At 37.1% G+C, this 20,669-nt stretch overlaps 1 protein-coding gene across 1 annotated transcript in view; it reads right to left on the bottom strand.

Annotated features, from left to right (window-relative positions):
• The window catches only part of Dpp10 (dipeptidyl peptidase like 10), a 714,980-nt gene that overhangs the window by 83,324 nt on the left and 610,987 nt on the right, over positions 1 to 20,669 (bottom strand). Inside the window, exons 10-11 of the mRNA XM_050161474.1 lie at positions 11,299 to 11,396; positions 2,179 to 2,302 (exon numbers count right to left, since the gene is read on the bottom strand). Coding sequence (XP_050017431.1) covers positions 2,179 to 2,302; positions 11,299 to 11,396 — 222 coding nt within the window. The remainder of the gene's footprint in view (positions 1 to 2,178; positions 2,303 to 11,298; positions 11,397 to 20,669) is intronic.

Raw genomic sequence — 20,669 nt, 5'->3', positions numbered from 1 at the left:
ATTCTGTTCTCCTCTGTTTTATGCTGTATCTGATAAAATGTAGATAAGTCTCATAATTATGTCCCCTTATATTAGTGTTGTCTTCTCTGGTGATGCTTTCAATATTTTTCTCTAAATCTTTTATTTGTACCAACTTGATTATAAATTGTCTAGTTATTGTTTATATTGGTTTGAAGTTACCAAATTCTTGGACACATTAGACACACCTATAATAGAACAATGTTATATCATTATATTTTCAGTTTTTCTTAATTCAGTATCTTCATCCTAGAATTTTCTACATATAATTTCACGTGTATAACAATTTACAGTGTTATACATACAATTAAGTTTTTAATGTAATTGATCTAAGAAGAAAAGCAGGTGTCAATTCTTTTTGCTGTGGACTCCGGATATTCTGTGAGCAACTGCCTCAAAGTCTCCCTCCTGTGACTTGACCCCAATGATCAGCTATATATTGTAACTGTATTGTCCTCTCAGGAATTCAGACTTGCTCTTAATTCTGCTTTTCCATTCTTTAGTGTTTAATGGGATGAGGCTCATCCAGTTGATCTTTCTCCTCAAATGCTGCACTTCTTCACTGAAAGTTTCATCTGTCGTTCACAAAGCGTTTTGTGAAGTATCTTTCTAATAGCTTACAGAAACCCTGATAGCCTTAACACTGCTACACTTGGTATGCTCCTACAGACTAGTCTGGAGGTAGAAAACTGGGTCATAATTCTTCAAAAACATAGAATATTTAACTTTCACAAATCTGCATGGTTGAAAATCGTCTATTGAGTTTTCAATTTTCCCTTTAAAAAGTAAATTTCCTTCTAAAGAAAAGCAATGTTTGCACAGAGCCAAAGACTAGAATATTTTCTTATAGACCCGTGTAGTTGTTTCCTAGAAATCCCTGCCTCTGGAGTGGAACTTGCTAGATGAGAATGTGATTCTCGTTGGTCACATGGTTGAGTGAGAGAGTCCTATTTTGCATATTTTCCACATCTTTGCCTCTTGTTCTCCACCATCTCACTGAGGATGGTGTTCATCAGGAAAGCATATACCTTAGTATTCCCTGTTCCTCCTATTATCTAGTGTTTTATATAATTTTAGTGGTTTACTGAGCAAAGTATAACCAGCAATGCTTGGTCATTTCCAGAGCAGAAATTTGCAAATTTTCTTATTAAATATTCTGAGAATCCTTTATAACCTACCAAGCATATAATATAAAAATTTAAAGTATTGATCCATGTTCCTTACCAAGAGCCTTAAATACGATGCCCATTTAAATTATTGCAGAGTTTAGAAAATTAGTTTTAGAAATTGAAATTGAACTCACTGTTAGAATATTGTGGAACAAGAGCCATTTTCTCTGCTTTTATTTATCATAGGGAAGGAAATACAACCACAGAGCTAATGTGAGCTATATGGAAACTGGGCCATCTCTAAGGAAAATTGGAAGAATACTTCTAATAATGACAAGGGAAAGACAAAATATGGAAAGAAATTCTCAGTTGCAAAAAGCTCCATGTGGTTTATGCTGCCTTTGTATTGCTGACCTATATTCATTCATTTCATTAAGTGGGGAGTGTATTCTCCTTTGCTTATTCTTGATGCCACTCTCTTAAAAAAAATTGGAATATATATAAGGGAATAGAATATAGTATGTACTTTTATTTACTTCTGATTTTTGGAAGTGTATGTGTCTGGTGTGTGTGTGTGTGTGTGTGTGTGTGTGTGTGTGTGCATGCATGTTCACATATCTGTTTGTGCACAAGCATGTGGAAGCCAGGATTAATGTTGAGTATCTTAATTGTTCTCACTGTTACCTACTGAGGCAGGGTCTCTTGCTGAACTTTGAGCTTAGCAATTCATCAAGTCTAGCTAACCAACCTGCTTTTGTAATCCCCTGTCTTCATCCCCGCCCCCCAATGCTAGAAATACAAGGGGCTAACCACACTTGTCTGAAATTTACTTAGGGGCTCAGGTCCTCAAAACTATGTGGAAAGCATCTCATTCTCTAAGACATCTCCCCAACCACACAAGTATAGATATTTAGAATTTATTCCTTTTTCTATTATTGTTGTAAATAAAATATTGAAATTCCTATATGAAACCCTAACCATGCCTGACTTCTATAGCAATGACTCCTAACCACTTTACTTTACGCAAAACATGGAAATAATTTAAACTCACCCTACTGCATGCCCCGGTGGTAGACTCACAGACCGTGAGGATGGAGATGTTCTGAGGCCGATTCAACCACCTGACCACTGTCCTGGTGTTGCTCACCCATTTAACCATGGTGATATAATATTCTCTAGTTTGAAAAAAAAGGTAAAATTTATATTTAGAGTCTGACAATCAGTGGAATACTGATAAAAATCCATGTGTTGTCTTATATGCAATAACTGAAACATTATAAGAATATTGTATTCTGTTTACATATTTAAACATACATATTTTTGTTTAAATATTCACAGACACAAATTTAAATAAATGTATATGTATATATGCAGATATATATGTATATATGAACAAACATACAGATGATATGAGAAACATTTCAGAATGAATTATTTACCAGAAAAGCAATTTTTGGAACAATGGAAAACAGCAGATGCTTGACTTTTTTTGACAAATGTTTATTGATTGGGATTAGTATCTAAAAAGCAAGTATATAATTTTAACACTATGCTATACTTTTTGTTAGAAGAAGAGCAGATAACCAATAAAAATGGAAAACTTAGTCTTGACTTCATGGTTATGTCTTTTGCACAACCTTTATGTTTTATCTTATATATGAAGTCTTTAGCTACAGGGGCAATATGTATATAATATTATGTATATGGTATATATGATGTTTAATCTTCTTGTCAACTTGACTATACTTTACAATGAGCTAGAAGACTTATCTCTGACATGTCATTCTAAAGAGGTTTAATTGAGGAGGAATGACCCAGTTGGAAGGTGGGTAGCACCACTGCATGAGGTGCAGACTGAATGAAAGGACAAAGTGAGGTGAGCACAGCCATCCATCTTTTTCTACTTCCTGACTGTGGATGCCTTGTGGCCAGCATCTTCATGCTCCTGCTGCCACATCTGCCATGATGGACTGTGCTCTCAAAATGTGAGCCCCAATAAACCCTTCCTTTCTTTGATTGTTTTTATCAGGTATTTTATCAGGTAGATTACAAAATGGTTTCAATCTTTCAGTCATTTTTATAATATTGTTCCTCATCTTGTCTCAAACAGTTAAAAATAAAAAAGGGAAATCAAATGGAAGCATCTGACTGGATATTAATTTTTTACCATATAAAGAATGATAATTACTGTGTGTATAATTTCCTCAAAGAGATGGAAATTGTTATAAATATGTAATATAAATTTTATTTACAACATATTTTGATTTTATGCTTAGAAATTAACATAATGTATTGCAAAACTCTGAGCTCCCACACCTTCAAAAACCAGTCATCATGGTTTGATTTGTGATAAAGAGGAAAAAGCAGCAACCTTTCTAGATACGTTCCCAATTCCATAACAGTGGAGTCGCATTAGAAACAGCTGAAAAGTGCCATCTGTGTTTGTTGTGTTAAAACTTGTGTTTAAAGAATGCAGAGTCACTTCAAAAATTAAGAGCACTTGCAGCATTATTCTGAAGAGAATTTCAACACCCAGCTCCCTCATGTGACAGCTTCTAACCTCCTGTAACTCCAACTCTGGGATCCAATGCCCTCTTCTGGCCCCTGAGGGCACTGCACTCACATGACATACACACACCCACTCCCACACACAAATAAATAAAATTAAATCTTTAGAGTAGTAAAATAGACTGATATTTGTGTGAGTTAGTGAAAAGTATCATTTATATATGTAAAATCATGAAAGAACAGATATTTTGTTATTGGACAACCCTAGGCAGGAGATCTAGCTACATGAATCTCACATTTTTTCATGTGTTTCTTAACGGCTAGAGTTCCCTCTAAAAATATCTGTTATCCTGTTAAAATGAAGATATCAGCAGAAGGACAAGTACAACTGGCCATGGAGTGATGTCAGACATTGTTTACTGAGCCTATTCAAAACATCTGAAACCTTTCACAATCAGCTGAGCCCTACTTACAAATTGCCAGGCAGCTCTGAGATACCACAAGACCATGGGCCCTAAGCAATTAACAGGGCAACCTTGAATCACATGCACAGTTGATTTGCAAAGACACTTTGACCAAGTCACTGGGCTGGGTGTCCTAAAAGGAAGAGTGTTATGCTTCACTTTCAATACTTTTTTCAAGAAATTTATTTTGAATATGCAATATTTGGCATTATGACAAATACATAATACATAAAGGGTAAAGGGTCTAGAGAGGTGACTCAGGTGTGTGTGTGTGATAATTCTTATCACACAAACACAGGAAGGGAGTTCAAATCATGCACACTCTCAAATACAAACACTGGAATACACAGAAAATGTAAACATCAACTTTTTATAGATTTTATAAGATTAAGCTATGAGAAAAAGGAATTATGTGTCCCATACACAAACAGAGAAAAGAAAGGCTGAATTGTCATAATAGATAATTTTGAATGACAGCTACAAATGGCTTCAGTTGTACCAAAATTAATATGACTATTGTAAAGACTTACAAATCTTGCCACAAATTACACTAAAATTAACATGAACATTGGAATTAATTATCAATGACTATACAAATCAAAGTGTCCAGGGCTTTGAGGGGGAACCCTACACTGGCGAACTGATTTTGTTTCAATTTCCTGACCTAGACAATGGGGAGCCAATTGAGATGTGAAAATAGCATGAACACCTTCTAAAGTGAATAATAAAACACCAGAATTTAAATATTTATCTGAAGTGCCCTTAGAAAAATCTTTGCAATCCCTTCACAGAAGATACACTTTACTATTACATAAACTGGTCTATAGTGACTTCCAAAAAAATTTAATATTTGAAGAACAATTTAAATCCTAACAGCACATTGTTGGCAAATAAAATTTTATAGTAGATGTATTAGATGTAAAAATTTAAAGATAAATATCAGTATTTTGTAATCAAACATTTCTATTTTTTAAAAAAATGATTTGGTTATTTATCCATGTTAGCCATTCATACAAAATTTAATCTAACATAATGTACCTTAATATGCATCTTATTTATATATAAGCATCACTTTTTTCTTGGCATCTAAAATCTGAAAAATGACAACATTTCTGAAAACAAATTTGCATAGTTTTAAAAGAAACATTTCCCAAGCACTGGAAATTTCCACTAGGTTGTTACATGTACATAACATACAAATTAGAGCAGAGATTGACACTTAGACATCAAGGAAACATGGTTAGACTAGCTGAATCTCTTCCTATGATTCTGCACTTTATTGACCTCAAAGTCCCTGGTTCACATCTCACTTGGATTCCTATCACACACTCTGTTAGTTCTTAATCATAGACTGAGTCACAGAGCAAAGACAAGAGGGTCAAAGGGACACCACTCTAGTCATGGTGGCTTTCTATCACAGCATGTCCTGGCTTAGGAGATGCAACTGTCCACACTGTCTGTGAAGAGGAGTCCCAGAATCCTTTCAAGATGGGTGTATTGGAAATCAGACCTGTGCTATCTGTCTGTTAGACTGTTTGTCTGCCTGCCTATCTGCTTGTTCTTCCCTCCCTTCCTTCCTTCCCCTCCTTCTTTCCCACCCTCCGTCCCTCCCTCCCTCCCTTCCTTCCTTTATGCATATAAGTATGTGGATGTGTAAAAATATGTATAAATATGATGGTGGACAGAACCCAATCCCCATTGTCCTCCTTAGTAACTCTATAAGTTTTTTTTTTCCTTTTTCTTTTTTGCCATGGATCACCAATTCAATAAGATTATCCAGCAAGCCCCAGAGATCTGCATTTTTCAGCAATACCAGTGCTAATATTTGAAATATGGACCACCTTGCTTGTATCTTTTAAATCATTCTGAGTTCTGGAAATCAAATTCAGTACAAACACATTCTTGACTGAGCTATCTCCCTAGCTTCTGACTTGTGTTACCATTGGTTTACTGTGTAACCACCGTTGGGTCTTCCCGATATCTGTTAACCTATATATGCCATTCTCTTTGAGGGTACCCAGGAATTATACCCTAAGTGCACTATAGTGGCCCTCTCTACAGTCTCAGAATAATGTCCTCCTGAGACTCAATGTTTCACTCAAATGAAAGGCCCTTTCAGTCATTTCATGGAAATGGAAACATGAATGAGTTAGACTTTCCAAAACACCCTGTTACTTCTTGGAAGACTAAGGAATTCAAAGTAGACATATGTCAAGGAAGAGACAGCACAGTGTCATCAAGCCCAGGTGACAGAAGCAGTCCCAGAGTCATGTCAGTAATAATAGAAAATCTTTTATAAGTAAATTCATGCTAAAAGACACTAAGTGAGGAGACCCAAGCAGATGATGCAGGGCCAACAACCCAGCTCAGTGTGTGGAGGTACTTGCTAACAACTCTGGCAACTAAAGTTCAATTCCTAAGGCTCACGTGGTAGAAGATAGAACCAGCTCCAACAAGCTGTCCCCAGACCTTTGCATACATCTCCACACGTGTGTTCAAAGAACAAAATTTAGGGGGCTGGAGAGATGGCTCAATGGTTAAGAGCCATTCCATTGGTCTCTTCCAAAGGTCCTGAGTTCAATTCCCGGCAACCACATGGTGGCTCACAACCATCTGTAATGAGGTCTGGTGCCCTCTTCTGGCCTGCAGACATACAGACAGAATATTGTATACATAATAAACAAACAAATAAATAAATATTTTTAAAAAAAGAACAAAATTTAAAAAAGACAATGTACTTTTTTCTCCAATAAACATGATAGCCATCTGGTGTCTTCAGGGCTCATCCATAAATAATATTTTTACTAGCTCTAAAGCAATACTTTGAACTTCCTACCTAAGTTTTCTAGCATTCAGTGTTTGTAACACTTCAATAGTGCGAGCATCCGGAAAACACCACTACTTCTCCAGATGAGATGAACCATGTCACCTCCCATTGGGTCTGATTCTTGGATACTGGAAGGGAATTGTGCCATTTCATTAGATCCTTTTGAGTTGCATTCTATCCAGAATCAGTATAACTGTACTTTAAATACAGAATAAATTGTAGATTGTTTACACAATAATTGATGTGGAAGACATCCTGTATGCATGGTCTATGTTCATCTGCTGACATGACATGAATAAGTGAAAGTTAATAAATAAAATGAAGAGAGGGAATGGAGGTAGAGACTAGAGAAAAAAACCTGACCATCCCCAAGTTATCAAACATGTTTTTAAAAATAATTTATTTTCAATTGTTTTCTAGAATTTAATAAATCAGTGCAATAAATTTTCATCAGATCTGCCCCTCGCATCCCAACTCCCACTCTGCTATACACTCCCACATACTACTCTCAATTCTGTTTTCTACCTCTCTCTTTATATGCATATAAATACACACACACACACACCACTGAATCCAGCTGATGTTACCTTTATACATATGGGTATAGTGTTGACCACTTAGCTATGGGCAAGCTATCTTTGCATTTTCTCCTGAAAAAAAAAAAAACTTTCCTTCTTCAAAAAACATAGACCGCCCAGAGCTCTTCAACTACAGACCGAGGCTTGTGTGTCCTTCCCCGATTCATGCTGCAATGCTGACAGGTATGGTTTTGTGTAGGCAACCATAATATCAAGAGTTGATGGCTACTGGGTAGCACTCAGTGCACTGAGAAGTTTCCTTATGGCATTCTTCAGACACACTTAGCATCAGTTCTCTGCCCCTACATGCTTTTCCCTGGTCCAGGTTCTTTGATGTTTCTAACTGGGACCTCTCTTTCACTTTACACACTATTTCCCTAAACTTTCTTTCCACCTCTCAGTGACCCCTTTCTAAGTTCCCTTACCTCTACTCAAACATCTTCCTCTTCCCATTCTTCATCTTCATTGTCATTTTTGTTTGTTTTGTTTTGAGACAAGCTCTCACATATCACAGACTGACTCAGACTTGTTAGAACACCAAGGATGACTTTGAACTTCTGAGATTGCCTTCCCTGCTTCCACCTCCCAAGGCTGGAGCTATAGGCATGCACTTCCACACTCACTTTTTGTGGTGTTTGTCACGAATAAAAGTCTTCATGAATGTCAGGAAGGCATTCAACTAAGAAAGCCGTATTACCAGCTCCTTTACTGTTTTATCTGTTTATTTTGATTATAAAACAATTGAAGAAGAAAAGGATAAGGTAATACAAATTTAATATATATATAAAAGAAATATATATAGAATATGATTTCTATAATTCCTTTACCTTTTATTGTTTGAAAAATTTATACAATTATATAATGCATTTTGATCAAATCAATCCTCTCTTCCCTCCCCTCCAGTTGCTCACCTGCCCCCTCCCGACATTATATTTCCTTTTCAACTTCATGTGCATTTTAAAAATCTCTGTGAACTCTCTTAATGCTGCCTTCATGTGAAGGAGTATCTATATGAGACTGCAATCCTCTCAGAAGCTTCATTCCCCAGAAAAGGTGACTCCTCTTTCCTTGGTGACTATTGCCTGCCAATAGTTCCCGAGTTAAGTCTTCATGATGCCCCTTCTTTGTCTGTTGTTGTGGATTACTATTTTAAATAGGCAAAATTGTGTTACATTTGTTTATGCTGCATTTGTTTATCAATGTAAGGACATGCTACAGTTGTCTGTGCTATATTTGTTCAATTATGTTAATGTGTGTTGCATTTGTTTCACCTTGCCTGCCTAAGGCACCTGATTGTTTTAATTAAAAGCTGAACAACCAATAGCTAGGTAGGAGAGGGATAGGCAGAGCTAGCAGGCAGAGAATAAATAAGAAGAGAAATCTAGACTCGAGAGAAAGGAAAAAGAAGAGAGAAGATAACCAGGAAGAAAGAGAGCAACATTTGTGGGGCCAGAAGTCAGGCAGCCACCAGTCAGGTATGAAGACAGCTAGAAAGTAAGATATACAGAGGAAAAGAAAGGTAAAAAGCTCCAAGACATAAATATAGATAAAACAGGAGATTAAAATAAGAGCTAAGCTAGAGTCAGGCATTTAAAACTATTAAGGCTCCATGTCATGATTGGGGGCTGGTTGGTGGCCTAAAGAAAGCCTGATACAGTCTGTGCTAGGATCAGGGCCGGCTTTGTCTTGAACAGGTGTCCATGCTTCTTTACTTGTGACTAGTTTACTCATGTCTGGTGGACCAACTTCAGAAACAGAGCTTTCTGTTCGGTTCATTCAACCCTGCTACACCCTACTTATCATTTTGAACCACTTTAAGCTTTTTCATTGAATGTGGATAAAATACTCTGGAACACAATGGAAGGGTCTTATCTCATTGGACGTGTATTCCCAGCTGATGCTGAGATTCTATCACACACATTCATTCTTTCTGGCTTTTATCTAATCCATTCATTAAAAAAATTAAGCTCATATTAGACAATTAAAGAAGGTCTTTAATCAGGAGCACTATGTAGAATCTATTACCATTTTAAATAACTTCCATACATATCACAGTGTGTTATCTGTAAATATGGCCACCTCTGATTAAATTTCCCTAAATTTGTAGATATTTAAATATTTTTTCTATAATCAGCAACATTGGGTTAATTATAGAAGTCATCAAAATAAGCATGAAGCTTAGCCCCCCCTTTCTCTCTCTCTCTCTCTCTCTCTCACACACACACACACACACACACACACACACACACAATGTGGACTATGTTATACACATATATATGCAACTTTGCTATAAACAACACATACCTACAAAAAGGGGGTGATTGATAGACAGAAAAGGACAGGAGAGAGACATATATTTTCTATGAACAGTGAGACCACACTTCAAGATTAGCTACTCAGTTCATATTTAGGATCTTGGTAAGTTGACAATAACATCGAATGCAGCTCTTTAGAAGTTTGAGACATTTAGGACTTTAGTGTATAAATGATTATCTGGTTGATGCAGAAGATATTTCCAGCATTAAAGAAATATATGCATTGGACATATGTATACCTATTTACAGTGTTCATTCAGGTTTGTGCATGACACAGTGTATGTGTCGGGGGGGGGTGTTCAGAGAACAACCACAGATATGATTCATTTCCTTCTGACATATTTGAAGCACGGTTTCTGATTGCTCAGCACTGGAGCCTTCACACTTGTTGGCCCCCATGAGCTTCTGATTATTCTATTGTTTCTGGCTCCCATCTCACCACAGATGCCCTGGGACTACAGATATACAATATTCCTCATATCTCTATGTGTGTTCTGGGGATCTAAACTCTTCATGAGATTTACCTACTAAGCCACCTCCCCAGGTCCTGTTCGAACATCATAAAGACTTCTGATCTTAAAACAAATCATATTTCATTCAAAGATTCTACTTACAGAAGAACACCAAATAAACTATCGGCAAGTTGTGGGAAAAAGTAAGGTAAACTACACGCATTATAGAGAGAATTTAGTCTTTTAGGTTTTTGTTGTTTTGTAAAAAACAAAAGTAAACAAAACAAAACAGGCCTCAATTAGGCCAGGCTGGCCTGGAGGTCCCTAAATAGCTAAGGATGATCTTATGATCTTAAGCTTCTCACTATCCCAACTCCCCTTTTTCTAGGGCTGGGATTACAGATGTTTGCCACTGTATCTAGTTAATACAGTGCTGAGGATTTATTCAACCCAAGGCTTTGCCCATTCCAGGCAATCACTCTTTCAACTGAGTTGCAGTCCCAGTCCCTGATCCCAGTATTTCTTAATGGTAGAGGCACACACCTTTAATCCCAATGCTCAGGAGGCAGAGGCAGGTGGATCTCTATGAGTTTGAGGACAGCCTGGTCTACAGAGGGAGTTCCAAGACACAAGCTACAGAGAAACCCCGTCTTGAAAAACTAAAACAAACTAAAAACAAACAAACAAGCAAACAAACAAAAACAAAACAAAAGGATGGACCAACTATTCTCCAGAAGAAAATTCAGTGGAAAATTAACCTGTCTTCTGTCCTTCACATCACCAGCCAAAGACCCACTCATTAGCATCTTTCATCATTCCGTGTTATCTCTAGTCACCTTGAAACTAAGTACTTCTTAGGAACAGCCAGACAACGAGAATGACTTCATTCCCAACTGATGGAGGCAACCTCTGCTTCATTTTCAAGTGGAATTGTGGCACTGATCACATCATTTCCTAAATTGCAACAAAATGATAATTGGATGGAAAATATCTATTTCTGCTTAAGAGTGGAATCGAAATTGCCTACCTTGATTTAAAAATGTCGGGCGGCATCAGCTCCAAAGTATGAGTTGGTCCATACAGGTTTACAACATATAATTTCACTGTTGGGTTCACTTGACCTGCCTTTGAGAAAATAAAAGTTGTAATACGTAATATATAAGCACTAGACTATATTAAAATTAAAAATGGAATTTTTGACTAGTTTACTTGTAGGGGGTTGTATATGTGTGTTTTACTGGGGATAAAAAGTCCAATTTCTCTGAAATAGAAATGATTTTTAAATTCAACTACTTGATTACTTTCAATTGTTTTTTGCAGATTGCTACTTCTGGAGCATTTTCACCAGACAATTAAAGGTTAGAGGAAATCAGGGTAGCTTTATTCATTAGGAGAGGGGCTGTTTTGCTCCTTTCTCAGAGCTGCAGAAGAACTGTGCATGCAAAATAGGCAGTAGAACAAGTGACTGTTCACATCATGGAACTGCACTGTAGAGCTTTCTAGGGGCAAGGAAGGGGGTGGGGAAGGGGCAATAAGGAGCTAGGAGAGAAGCCAGAAGTAAAGAATGGAAGGAAAGGAAATAGGAAATGGCAAGATAGAGGAAAAGAAATGGAACAGGAAAGAAAAGGTAAGGGGACAGGAAAGGGGAAGGTAAGGAAAATCCCACCCACAAGGATTATAGAAAACCTCTACAGAACAAGTTGCTACAAGTTATCCTCTGACCTCCAGAGTGCCATGACACATGTGTACCAACACACACACACACACACACACACACACACACACACAAATAAACAAAATGTAATTAAGAATAAATGCAGAAATATTAAAAATCTTACCCACATGCATCAGATACCACATTTAAAATTCAAAAGATCCTAAAGTATTCCAGTGCATTAATGTGCCCAGCCCTTTTTTTTTTAAAGCTGTACTAAATGGGTGACTCATATTTAAATGACCCTAAGAGGTGCAGAAAGAGCCTTCTCTGAGTCTGTGGCAGAAGAGTTAAAATGCATATATAACTTGGCTTTAGCTAATCAAAATTCCATTGAAGGAACAATTACTACCACTGTGCAGTAGTTGGTATGCTTCTAGTTTGCAATGTGTTCTAAAGGCTGATAACCTGATTTGTCACTAAATGTTCTTACTTCAGTACAAAGATGGTTCTACTCATTCTCTAGATAGAAATAGAGATGCTAAAGGAAAATCCCTAATACTGACAGAGCTGATACTTAAACACACATGCTAGTTGTGACTTCTGTTATCTCCCAGGCAATGACAAACAAACTGTAGCCAAGTACTCTGTGAGTAAGAAAGAGAAATGAAGGCAAACACTCCCAAATACACCTCAACAGTTTGCATAGGGGAATGAAAGAAGACCCTCATGCTGGGCCTGAGGAGATCGCTCAGTACTTGGATTATGTGCCATGAAATTATGAATACTGGGGCTCCACTGCCCAACACCCAAATAAATACCAGATAAATTTGTTGTTTGTCTCTTCCTAGCACAGACTCAGAAAGGGCAATTTCTGCACCTCCAAGGGTCATTTAAATATATGAGTCATCTACTTAGTGATCAGTAATGCTCAAAAGAAAGACTGGCACATTAAAGCAACGAAATTCCAGTCACAGCATGTGGAAAAGAGATCCCCAGAAGCCGGGCGATGGTGGTGCACGCCTTTAATCCCAGCACTCAGGAGGCAGAGGCAGGCAGATGTTTGTGAGTTTGAGACCAGCCTGGTCTACAGAGCTAGTTCCAGGACAGGCTCCAAAGCCACAGAGAAACCCTGTCTCGAAAAAAAAGAGAGAGAAAGAGAGAGAGAGAGAGAGAGAGAGAGAGAGAGAGAGAGAGAGAGAGAGAGAGAGAGAGAGAGAGAGATCCCCAGAGGAAGCTGCCTAATAAGAAAAGCCATATCAGTGAGCACTTGGTTTCACTGGCAGACCCTATCTCAATGAATAAGTGAAGGAACAATTTAGAATGATTCCTGACGCCAGCCTCTACATAAATACACAAGGATCCACAAACATGTAGAACTATACATGTGCTCTCAGCACACATGCATGGAAATGGTAAAAGAAAACTAAAGAAAGTGTGACCACGTGAATAAATCAGGTGATGTATCACAACATGTTCCTAAACAATATGCAATTATCCTTGTGGTATGGGGGTCTTGAAAAGACTACTTGTTTCATACAGAGAAGATGAAAGGAAATTAAAAACACTTGAGTTAAAAATTGAAGGCATGTGATCAAGCTTATTTAAGGCTTGCAAAGAGAGATTCATACTCAAAGTATTGACTCAGACAAATGCTGAAACAAGCTGAAGCTTGAGACAACATGTTGTATTCTACTCAGAGTGAACAGGCCCCTTATCAACTGTTTTATTTGGTTATCACTAGAGACTGACACATCTCTGGAAGAGTGTCACACACTGGCCAGAACATTGTAGCTAATGAAAGTGGTCAAAAAATTTCTTTTTGCTAAAGGAATGTCATGACTACTAGAAGCCACTTTTGGGATCATAATTTATGTTTTTGTTTTGTTATTTCTCTCGCTAGATCTAGTAGGTTAAAATTTAATCCTTGTTTTATGATGTAATTTGGCCAGCTGGGATTGTAGCACCAGTCTGCATCACCTGGGGCCTTAGATACTCAGAGTCCTGGTTTCCAGCTCACAGACCTAAAATCAGAGTCTCGATGTAGAACTATGTATCCGTGTTTTAACTGCAGTGCCAAGTCATTAGTAAAGTTTTCTGATTAAAAAACTGTTCCATGTATTTTTAATCTACGCTCAATATATATGAATGTTATCTACAGTAATATACATCTGTGTCATATATGTATCATTTATCATTTAACATTACTCACCTATTACCATCTACTTATTTATTACCCACCTATTAATCTTTTATCTCTATCACACATTTATTAGTTATTTGTTAACTATCTATCATCTAACATATCTATCATATATTCTTCTATCTGTATCTCTATCATATCTTTTATATTTGTGTTCTATTTATCTGTCATCTATCTCTCTATCTATCATCTATCTAATCTATCTATACTCTATTAGTCTATCAAATAATAGCTTTCATTTGTTGCCTAACATCCATTTATCTCCTAGTTATTCTCTATCCACCACATAGAATTGATCTGTCTTAGTTGCTCTTGCTGTAATTAAACTCCATGAGCAAAAGCAACTTGGGAAGGAAAGAGTTTACTTTGCTAAAAGTTATATACAACAGTTCATCATCAAAGGCAGTGAGGACAGGGACTCACACAGGGCAAAAAAACTGAAGGCAGAAGCTAATGTAGAAGCCACAGAAGGGTGATGCTTCCTGGCTTATTCTACATGGCTTGTTCAGGGTGCTTTCTCTTAGAATTCAGGACCACCAGCCCAGACATGGCATCACCCACAAAGGGCTGAGCACTCCCCCAATTAAGTACTAATTATGAAAATGTCCTATAGACTTCCTTATAGACTAGTCATATGGCAACATTTTCTTCACTGAGGTTCCCTCTATAGATGACTCTAGCTTGTGTGAAACTATTATTGACACAAAAGTATTCATCTCAGTCATATTTCTCTGTCATCTGTCATCAGTTATCTTCTAATATGTCTTATCATCTATCTCTCATCTCTCCATCTTATGTAGTCCATCATTTCTCTGTCAACTATTATGTCATATCATCTATCTATCTATCTATCTATCTATCTATCTATCTATCTATCTATCTATCATCTATCTAGTATCTATCAAATATACCTGTTTTCTTTATATCTGACCATACCTCACTAGTGTCAGATGTTAGTTTTCATGAGACTGGTCCAGAGGAGATGACACCCACCTCCAGCAGAATATGATCGCTGCTGGTGTCTGGAATGTGTTTTGAGATCTAGGTTACCTACATCTGTGATTCAGAGGAATCTGAGTTCAAACGTTGGCTCTCCTATAATGCACCATAAATTATGTGACTAAAATTCTAATGCACAATTTACTTGATTTTAAAAACTGAGACAGATATTCCTCTGAAAATATTTCTGAAAGCAGATATTGTGAGAAAAATGTATTCTTTCTTTGGATAAAATGTCATAGCATTGCTGTATTAACTAACAAAGAGATGCTTATTAAGCTATCCATAAGAGGATATAGCCATGCACTAAAATGATTGTGGTTTTTATGATACTAATTCTTATCCAGTTAGAGAAAATTGTGCTTATAGTTTATAATTAAATATACTAACTAGACAAATAAGGACATTAAGTTAGATTGGATCTTTGTGTGAACTCTTACCGATAGTTTGTTTTACTTTGGTGGAAGACACACACAGCCTGATCATTTCTTTAAGAGAATCTGCCACTGAAACCATAAATTCGCACCTGTGCTTCCACCCGAATGCAAATTAAAAATTGTACACATGAGGCCATTTTTATATAAAGGCACCTCAGTGAGGCATCAGGCTGGCTCCCAAATTTTGCTATTCAGCATTTCATAATCACAGTTACATTTTTACTTTTTCATGGGGTTTGGAATTAAGCAAACCTAGTGAGTTCATTTGCACTTTTTAATATTCGTATCATTCAGAGTGTGCAAATTAGAGAGCTCATTTCTTTGCTTTCAACAGTCGCATTTGCCACAAAGACTGCGAATCCACAGAATCCCTTCCTCCATGATTCTGAAATGCAAGCCTCAATAATAATTAACCTTGTTTTACTGGCAACTAAACTGTCATTAAACGAGATAATGTTTTAATTAAGAAGATTAACCTGAGGTTAGAGAGAGAGAACTCCGCATCTCTTTTGTGCTGAGTTGCTAATGATAGGGTATTTTATGAGCACCAAATCATGCTGAATTAAATAAAATCCAAATATATTTGTTTGGTGTAAGTGTTTCATCAGTATATCTGACCATGCAGAGTTTTGCTGCACCAGTTTTTGAATCTAGCTTAATTTAAACAGCAATTTAGTATGAACTTGGCTTTATCTCGACTTCTAAAGTGTCACTTTCTCAAAGTTTATTGTATGCAAGCAAATTGAACCTGAATTTGTGATGGGAAAACTAATGATCATTTAAAACTAGGGTAGAAAGGAGTAAGTTTGAAAATGAAAGACATACTCAAAAAGACACTGCAATTCTTGTGACTACAAGGACCTAAACCCCAACTTTTTTTGAAATCTGGTATCTTAAGTACATGGGTGTTCCTCTCACATAAAAGCCACATCCAGACAAGGTTATGGTCAATTGGTTTAGTCTGGTGTTATGCCTTTTCACTTTTAGTATTTTTTTTAAGTATGCGGATGTGCGGACACGCATGTGGCATGAAGTGCATGTGCATATATATGTAAATGGCAAGGTACAAGCCTAGGTGTCATCCTCACAAACATAGCTCACATCCTTAGAAACAAAAGCCTCTCATCATCTGGAGCTCTCCAAGGAGGCTAGGCTAGCTAGCCAGTGAGTCCTGGATATCTGCCTATTTCTGCCTCCCCAGTACTGGGATCACAAGCTTACAACACCAGGCCTGGATTATTTTATCTGGATAATCCAGATAATGTCTGGATTATCAAAGTTCCCCACACGTGGTGTGCAAAAGATGAGCTATATCCCCTATATCCCTAGTTCCAGGTTTTATTTTTAATACTGCCATTGGCAGTCAGTGCCCACTTGGAACATTCTTCACACGTTCATGTGTTGATGTGGTGAGACTCTCTGCTCCCCATACATAGCTGAGTCTGGATGTGTATGTACATGGGACAAATGGACCCCAGCTAGTATCTGTGATTGTCAGGCAGGTGTTCAGGTTTTCTGAGCCTCTATAAAATAACAGCTGATCTATAGGACTGTTATTTATATCATCTTCCTGTCCTGAAATAGCTGTAACTTAAAAGATGTATCTTTAAAAATCATATGCATAAATTTGAGGTTATGTGTGTGTAAGTGTCTGTACATATGTGCATACAGGTATCTGCAGAGTCAAGAAGATAACATCAGATTCCCAAGAGCTAGAGTTACTGGCTGTCGTTAGTTATACCCAACGTGGGTGCCAGGAACAGAACCAAGGTACTCTATAAGAGCAGCAAGTACTATTAACTGCTGAGTCATTTATCTAACTCATAACTATGCCTTTTAAAGAAGCACTTAACCTTTTAATATCTCATTTTATCCATTTTTGAAAGATACGTGACTGCATGAAGATTAAACAATGGATAAAATGGTAGCCTCCCTCAAAACAAAAGAAAAATGTCTACTAGAACCCAGAACTTTGTTCAAATTGATAGATACACAGAATCATGACTAAAATAGCCATACATTAAAGCAAAGAAAACAAGCCCACAAATCACAATTCCAGAGAACATAGACAACAATGAGGACCCTAAGAGAGACATAGATCTAATCTACATGGAAATTAGAAAAAGACAAGATTTCCTGAGTAAATTTGGAGGATGGGGACCTTGGGAGAGGGTTGTGGGGGGGCAATGAAGGGAGGAGAGAAAAATGTAGAGCTCAATAAAAATCAATAAAAATAAAAATAGCCATATATTATTGAACGATAAATTATCTATAATGATTTTGTATGTGAATTTCTGATGACATATTTTAATTTTCTCAAATATTTATATTTCTCCATTTATGAGTCTTAATTTTCTTACATTGTGAGACCTGGTACTGTCCAAAGCTGAGAGAGTGATTTCAAGACATATCTAAACACATTATTTTTTTTTTAAAAAAATGAAAATCAACTGCAAGTTCCACTCTTGAGAAATAAATTGCTGTGTTGTCTCTTCCATGTCACTGAACTCACTCATTTGTGTACATACAGCTGCACATTTCTTTACTGCACTGGTCCTTCACCTTTTTCTGTAATTGCTAGATAAGATTTCACCACCATTACTAAATAAAGTAGGGAAAGAATTAATATATTGGAGAAGAAAGTTCAGTTATCTAGTGTGCAAAAAGGGCTGGTGTATTGTTTACAGTTTCAAACCATCAACCACAAAAGCATGGCTAAACTTATAATTGTGAAAAAGTCACATTATTTTTTTGCATGAATATGATTAAACTGTTTGCAAACAAGAGTCTCCCATTGTAGGAACAGACTTCAATTTTCTGAAGAGCACTGACTTGGTGCCTTCTACACTAGTTCCATCTGAAGAATATCAAGAATAACATTTCCAATCATGGAAGTTCATTACTGCCAATTCTTTGTTTAACACTACAACCATCAGAAGGAGAAAGAGGTAGCATCAGGAATTGCAGACATTCTGTTCCTGAAACAATATTCATTTTCTTTCTCTCTGGAATGCAGGAATGTGGTGTTTAGGAAATGGAACAGGTAAGTAGTCTCAAACTTATTACAGTCTTGCTGTATTTCCACAGCAGACTGGCCTAACATGTGTGATGACTTTTCTTTATTTATTTTTCTGGGTATTATACAGTAAAAATTGAAAAAGTTCAAGGTTAGCAAAGATATTTGCACTTGAGAAAAACAAAGCATATTTCTCTGAATCAGTGCACAAAAACAGCTTCTTGGGGGTCAGGGAGGTATTTGGGTGGGTAAAGGGGCTTGCCACCTCCCATGATGCCATGGGTATGATTCCTAGAACTTACGTGTTGAAAAGGGAGATCAGATTCTGACTTTCAAAGGTGTACCCCACCACAAAGAGTAGATACAGTTTCTTGGTTTGCATAATTAGGAGCTAAAAAAATCTACAAAGAAGACATTCAGAAGACCTCTTTGCATGAATAATGCATAAATGGACTCACCACATGCTCCTTATCTGTTATTCATTGGAGAGACAGGTGTTTAAAAGAGAGACTGACAGCACAAGACCACGTCAGTCATCACTATGGCATGGGTTTGGGTGGGAACATCTAGCCTCATCACTAATAGAGGAGTTATTGGCAGTTGGTGGCTATGGTGGCAAGTGTTTTTTCTTCAGTAGTGTGGCTATGATAGGTTCCTGAAACTCCAAATGATTAGCCTCACACCCATGAATATATGGAAAGTACCAATTAAACTCAGAGGGTTATAACAATGAAGAGAATAATTCGGTGATGGTGGCATAGGCCTTTAATCCCAGCACTTAGGAGGCAGAGACAGGCAGATCTACATGAGTTCGAGGCCAGTCTGGTCTACAGTCCCTGGACAGGTTTCAAAGCTACAGAGAAACTGTGTTTCAAAAACCAAAAATAAAATAAAATAAAAATTAGAGATGAAGATACAAAGTTTTGTAGCAGAATTGTTGGAACAGGGTTCCGTAGAATTTGTAGTCAAGTAATAGGGATTATATATGATCAAAATGGATTGCATACATCTATGAAATTCTCAAACATGAAATATTACAATTTCTTTTTATAAGAGAATTTAAAGTGCCTGAGATGGCTAAGACAGATAAATGTGGTGTAAAGATGGAAATCTGTGTTTGAATCTCACATTAAATGAAAACTTGGTCATAGTCATATATATCTAGGGGTATCTTGAAAGGCTAAGAAAGAGAATTCTTGGAGTCCACTTGCCAGCCAGCCCAGCTGAATTGCTGAGCTTTAGGTTCAGTGAGATCCACCGTCTCAAAAAATAAGGCACCCAGCAATTGAGGAAGACATGCAACATCCTAGCTCTGGGCTTCGCACACTCATGCATATGCAACACACACACACACACACACACACACACACACACACACACTATTACCACCACTACCATCACTGCACCCACTACTACTACCACACAGGAAACTTTGAGGCATTCAGAAGGACCTGCAAGAGGAACCCAAGTGCTTTACAATTTATTTGTGTTCTTGTCCTAGAAGCCTTGTTCAATACTTGGGAGTAGTTTTGTCTAGGCAAGATTTCCATTCTTGCCCTATAAACCCTTTTTATCTCTCTTATCTATCCCTGGATAGGACTCAAAAGCAGCATTTCATAAACCACATTTCTTATTAGTTTCTGCCAAAATAATGCTGATATTAATGTACTTACTAGTAAATTCTTTACGCTTGTTCTATTCTTTACTGAGCCCTTTACGATTCATCTATTCTTGACTGGAGATTTTTTTATGCTCAGTCAATTTTTATTAGAGAATTAAAATACATATTAACTTATAGCACATTAACTGCCCTAAGAAATCATTTGAAAGCAACTAAACTTTCTTAAAACTAAAAGACCTAACTTACTTAGCTGTAATATTCCTTCATTTTATAATCTATTCACAACTCCAAGGTTGTACCTAGGAGAAGCTTTTGTCCTCACCTTAGGTTTGTCTCTCTTCTCTTCTCACCTTCTTTTTAACTCAGTAGGTGAGAAGAAAAAAAAAAATCAAATGTGAGCATCAGAAGGGAAAACATACAGCAGTATCTCTCTCTCTCTCTCTCCCTCCCTCTCTCTCTCTCTCTCCC

Source organism: Alexandromys fortis, unplaced genomic scaffold (genome assembly GCF_014885135.2).
Source record: "Alexandromys fortis isolate MF-2015 unplaced genomic scaffold, M_Fortis_MF-2015_v1.1 scaffold_109, whole genome shotgun sequence".
Lineage (NCBI taxonomy): Eukaryota > Metazoa > Chordata > Mammalia > Rodentia > Cricetidae > Alexandromys > Alexandromys fortis.
The sequence above is the reverse complement of the archived record's forward strand: the minus strand, read 5'-3'. Positions and strand labels throughout refer to the sequence as shown.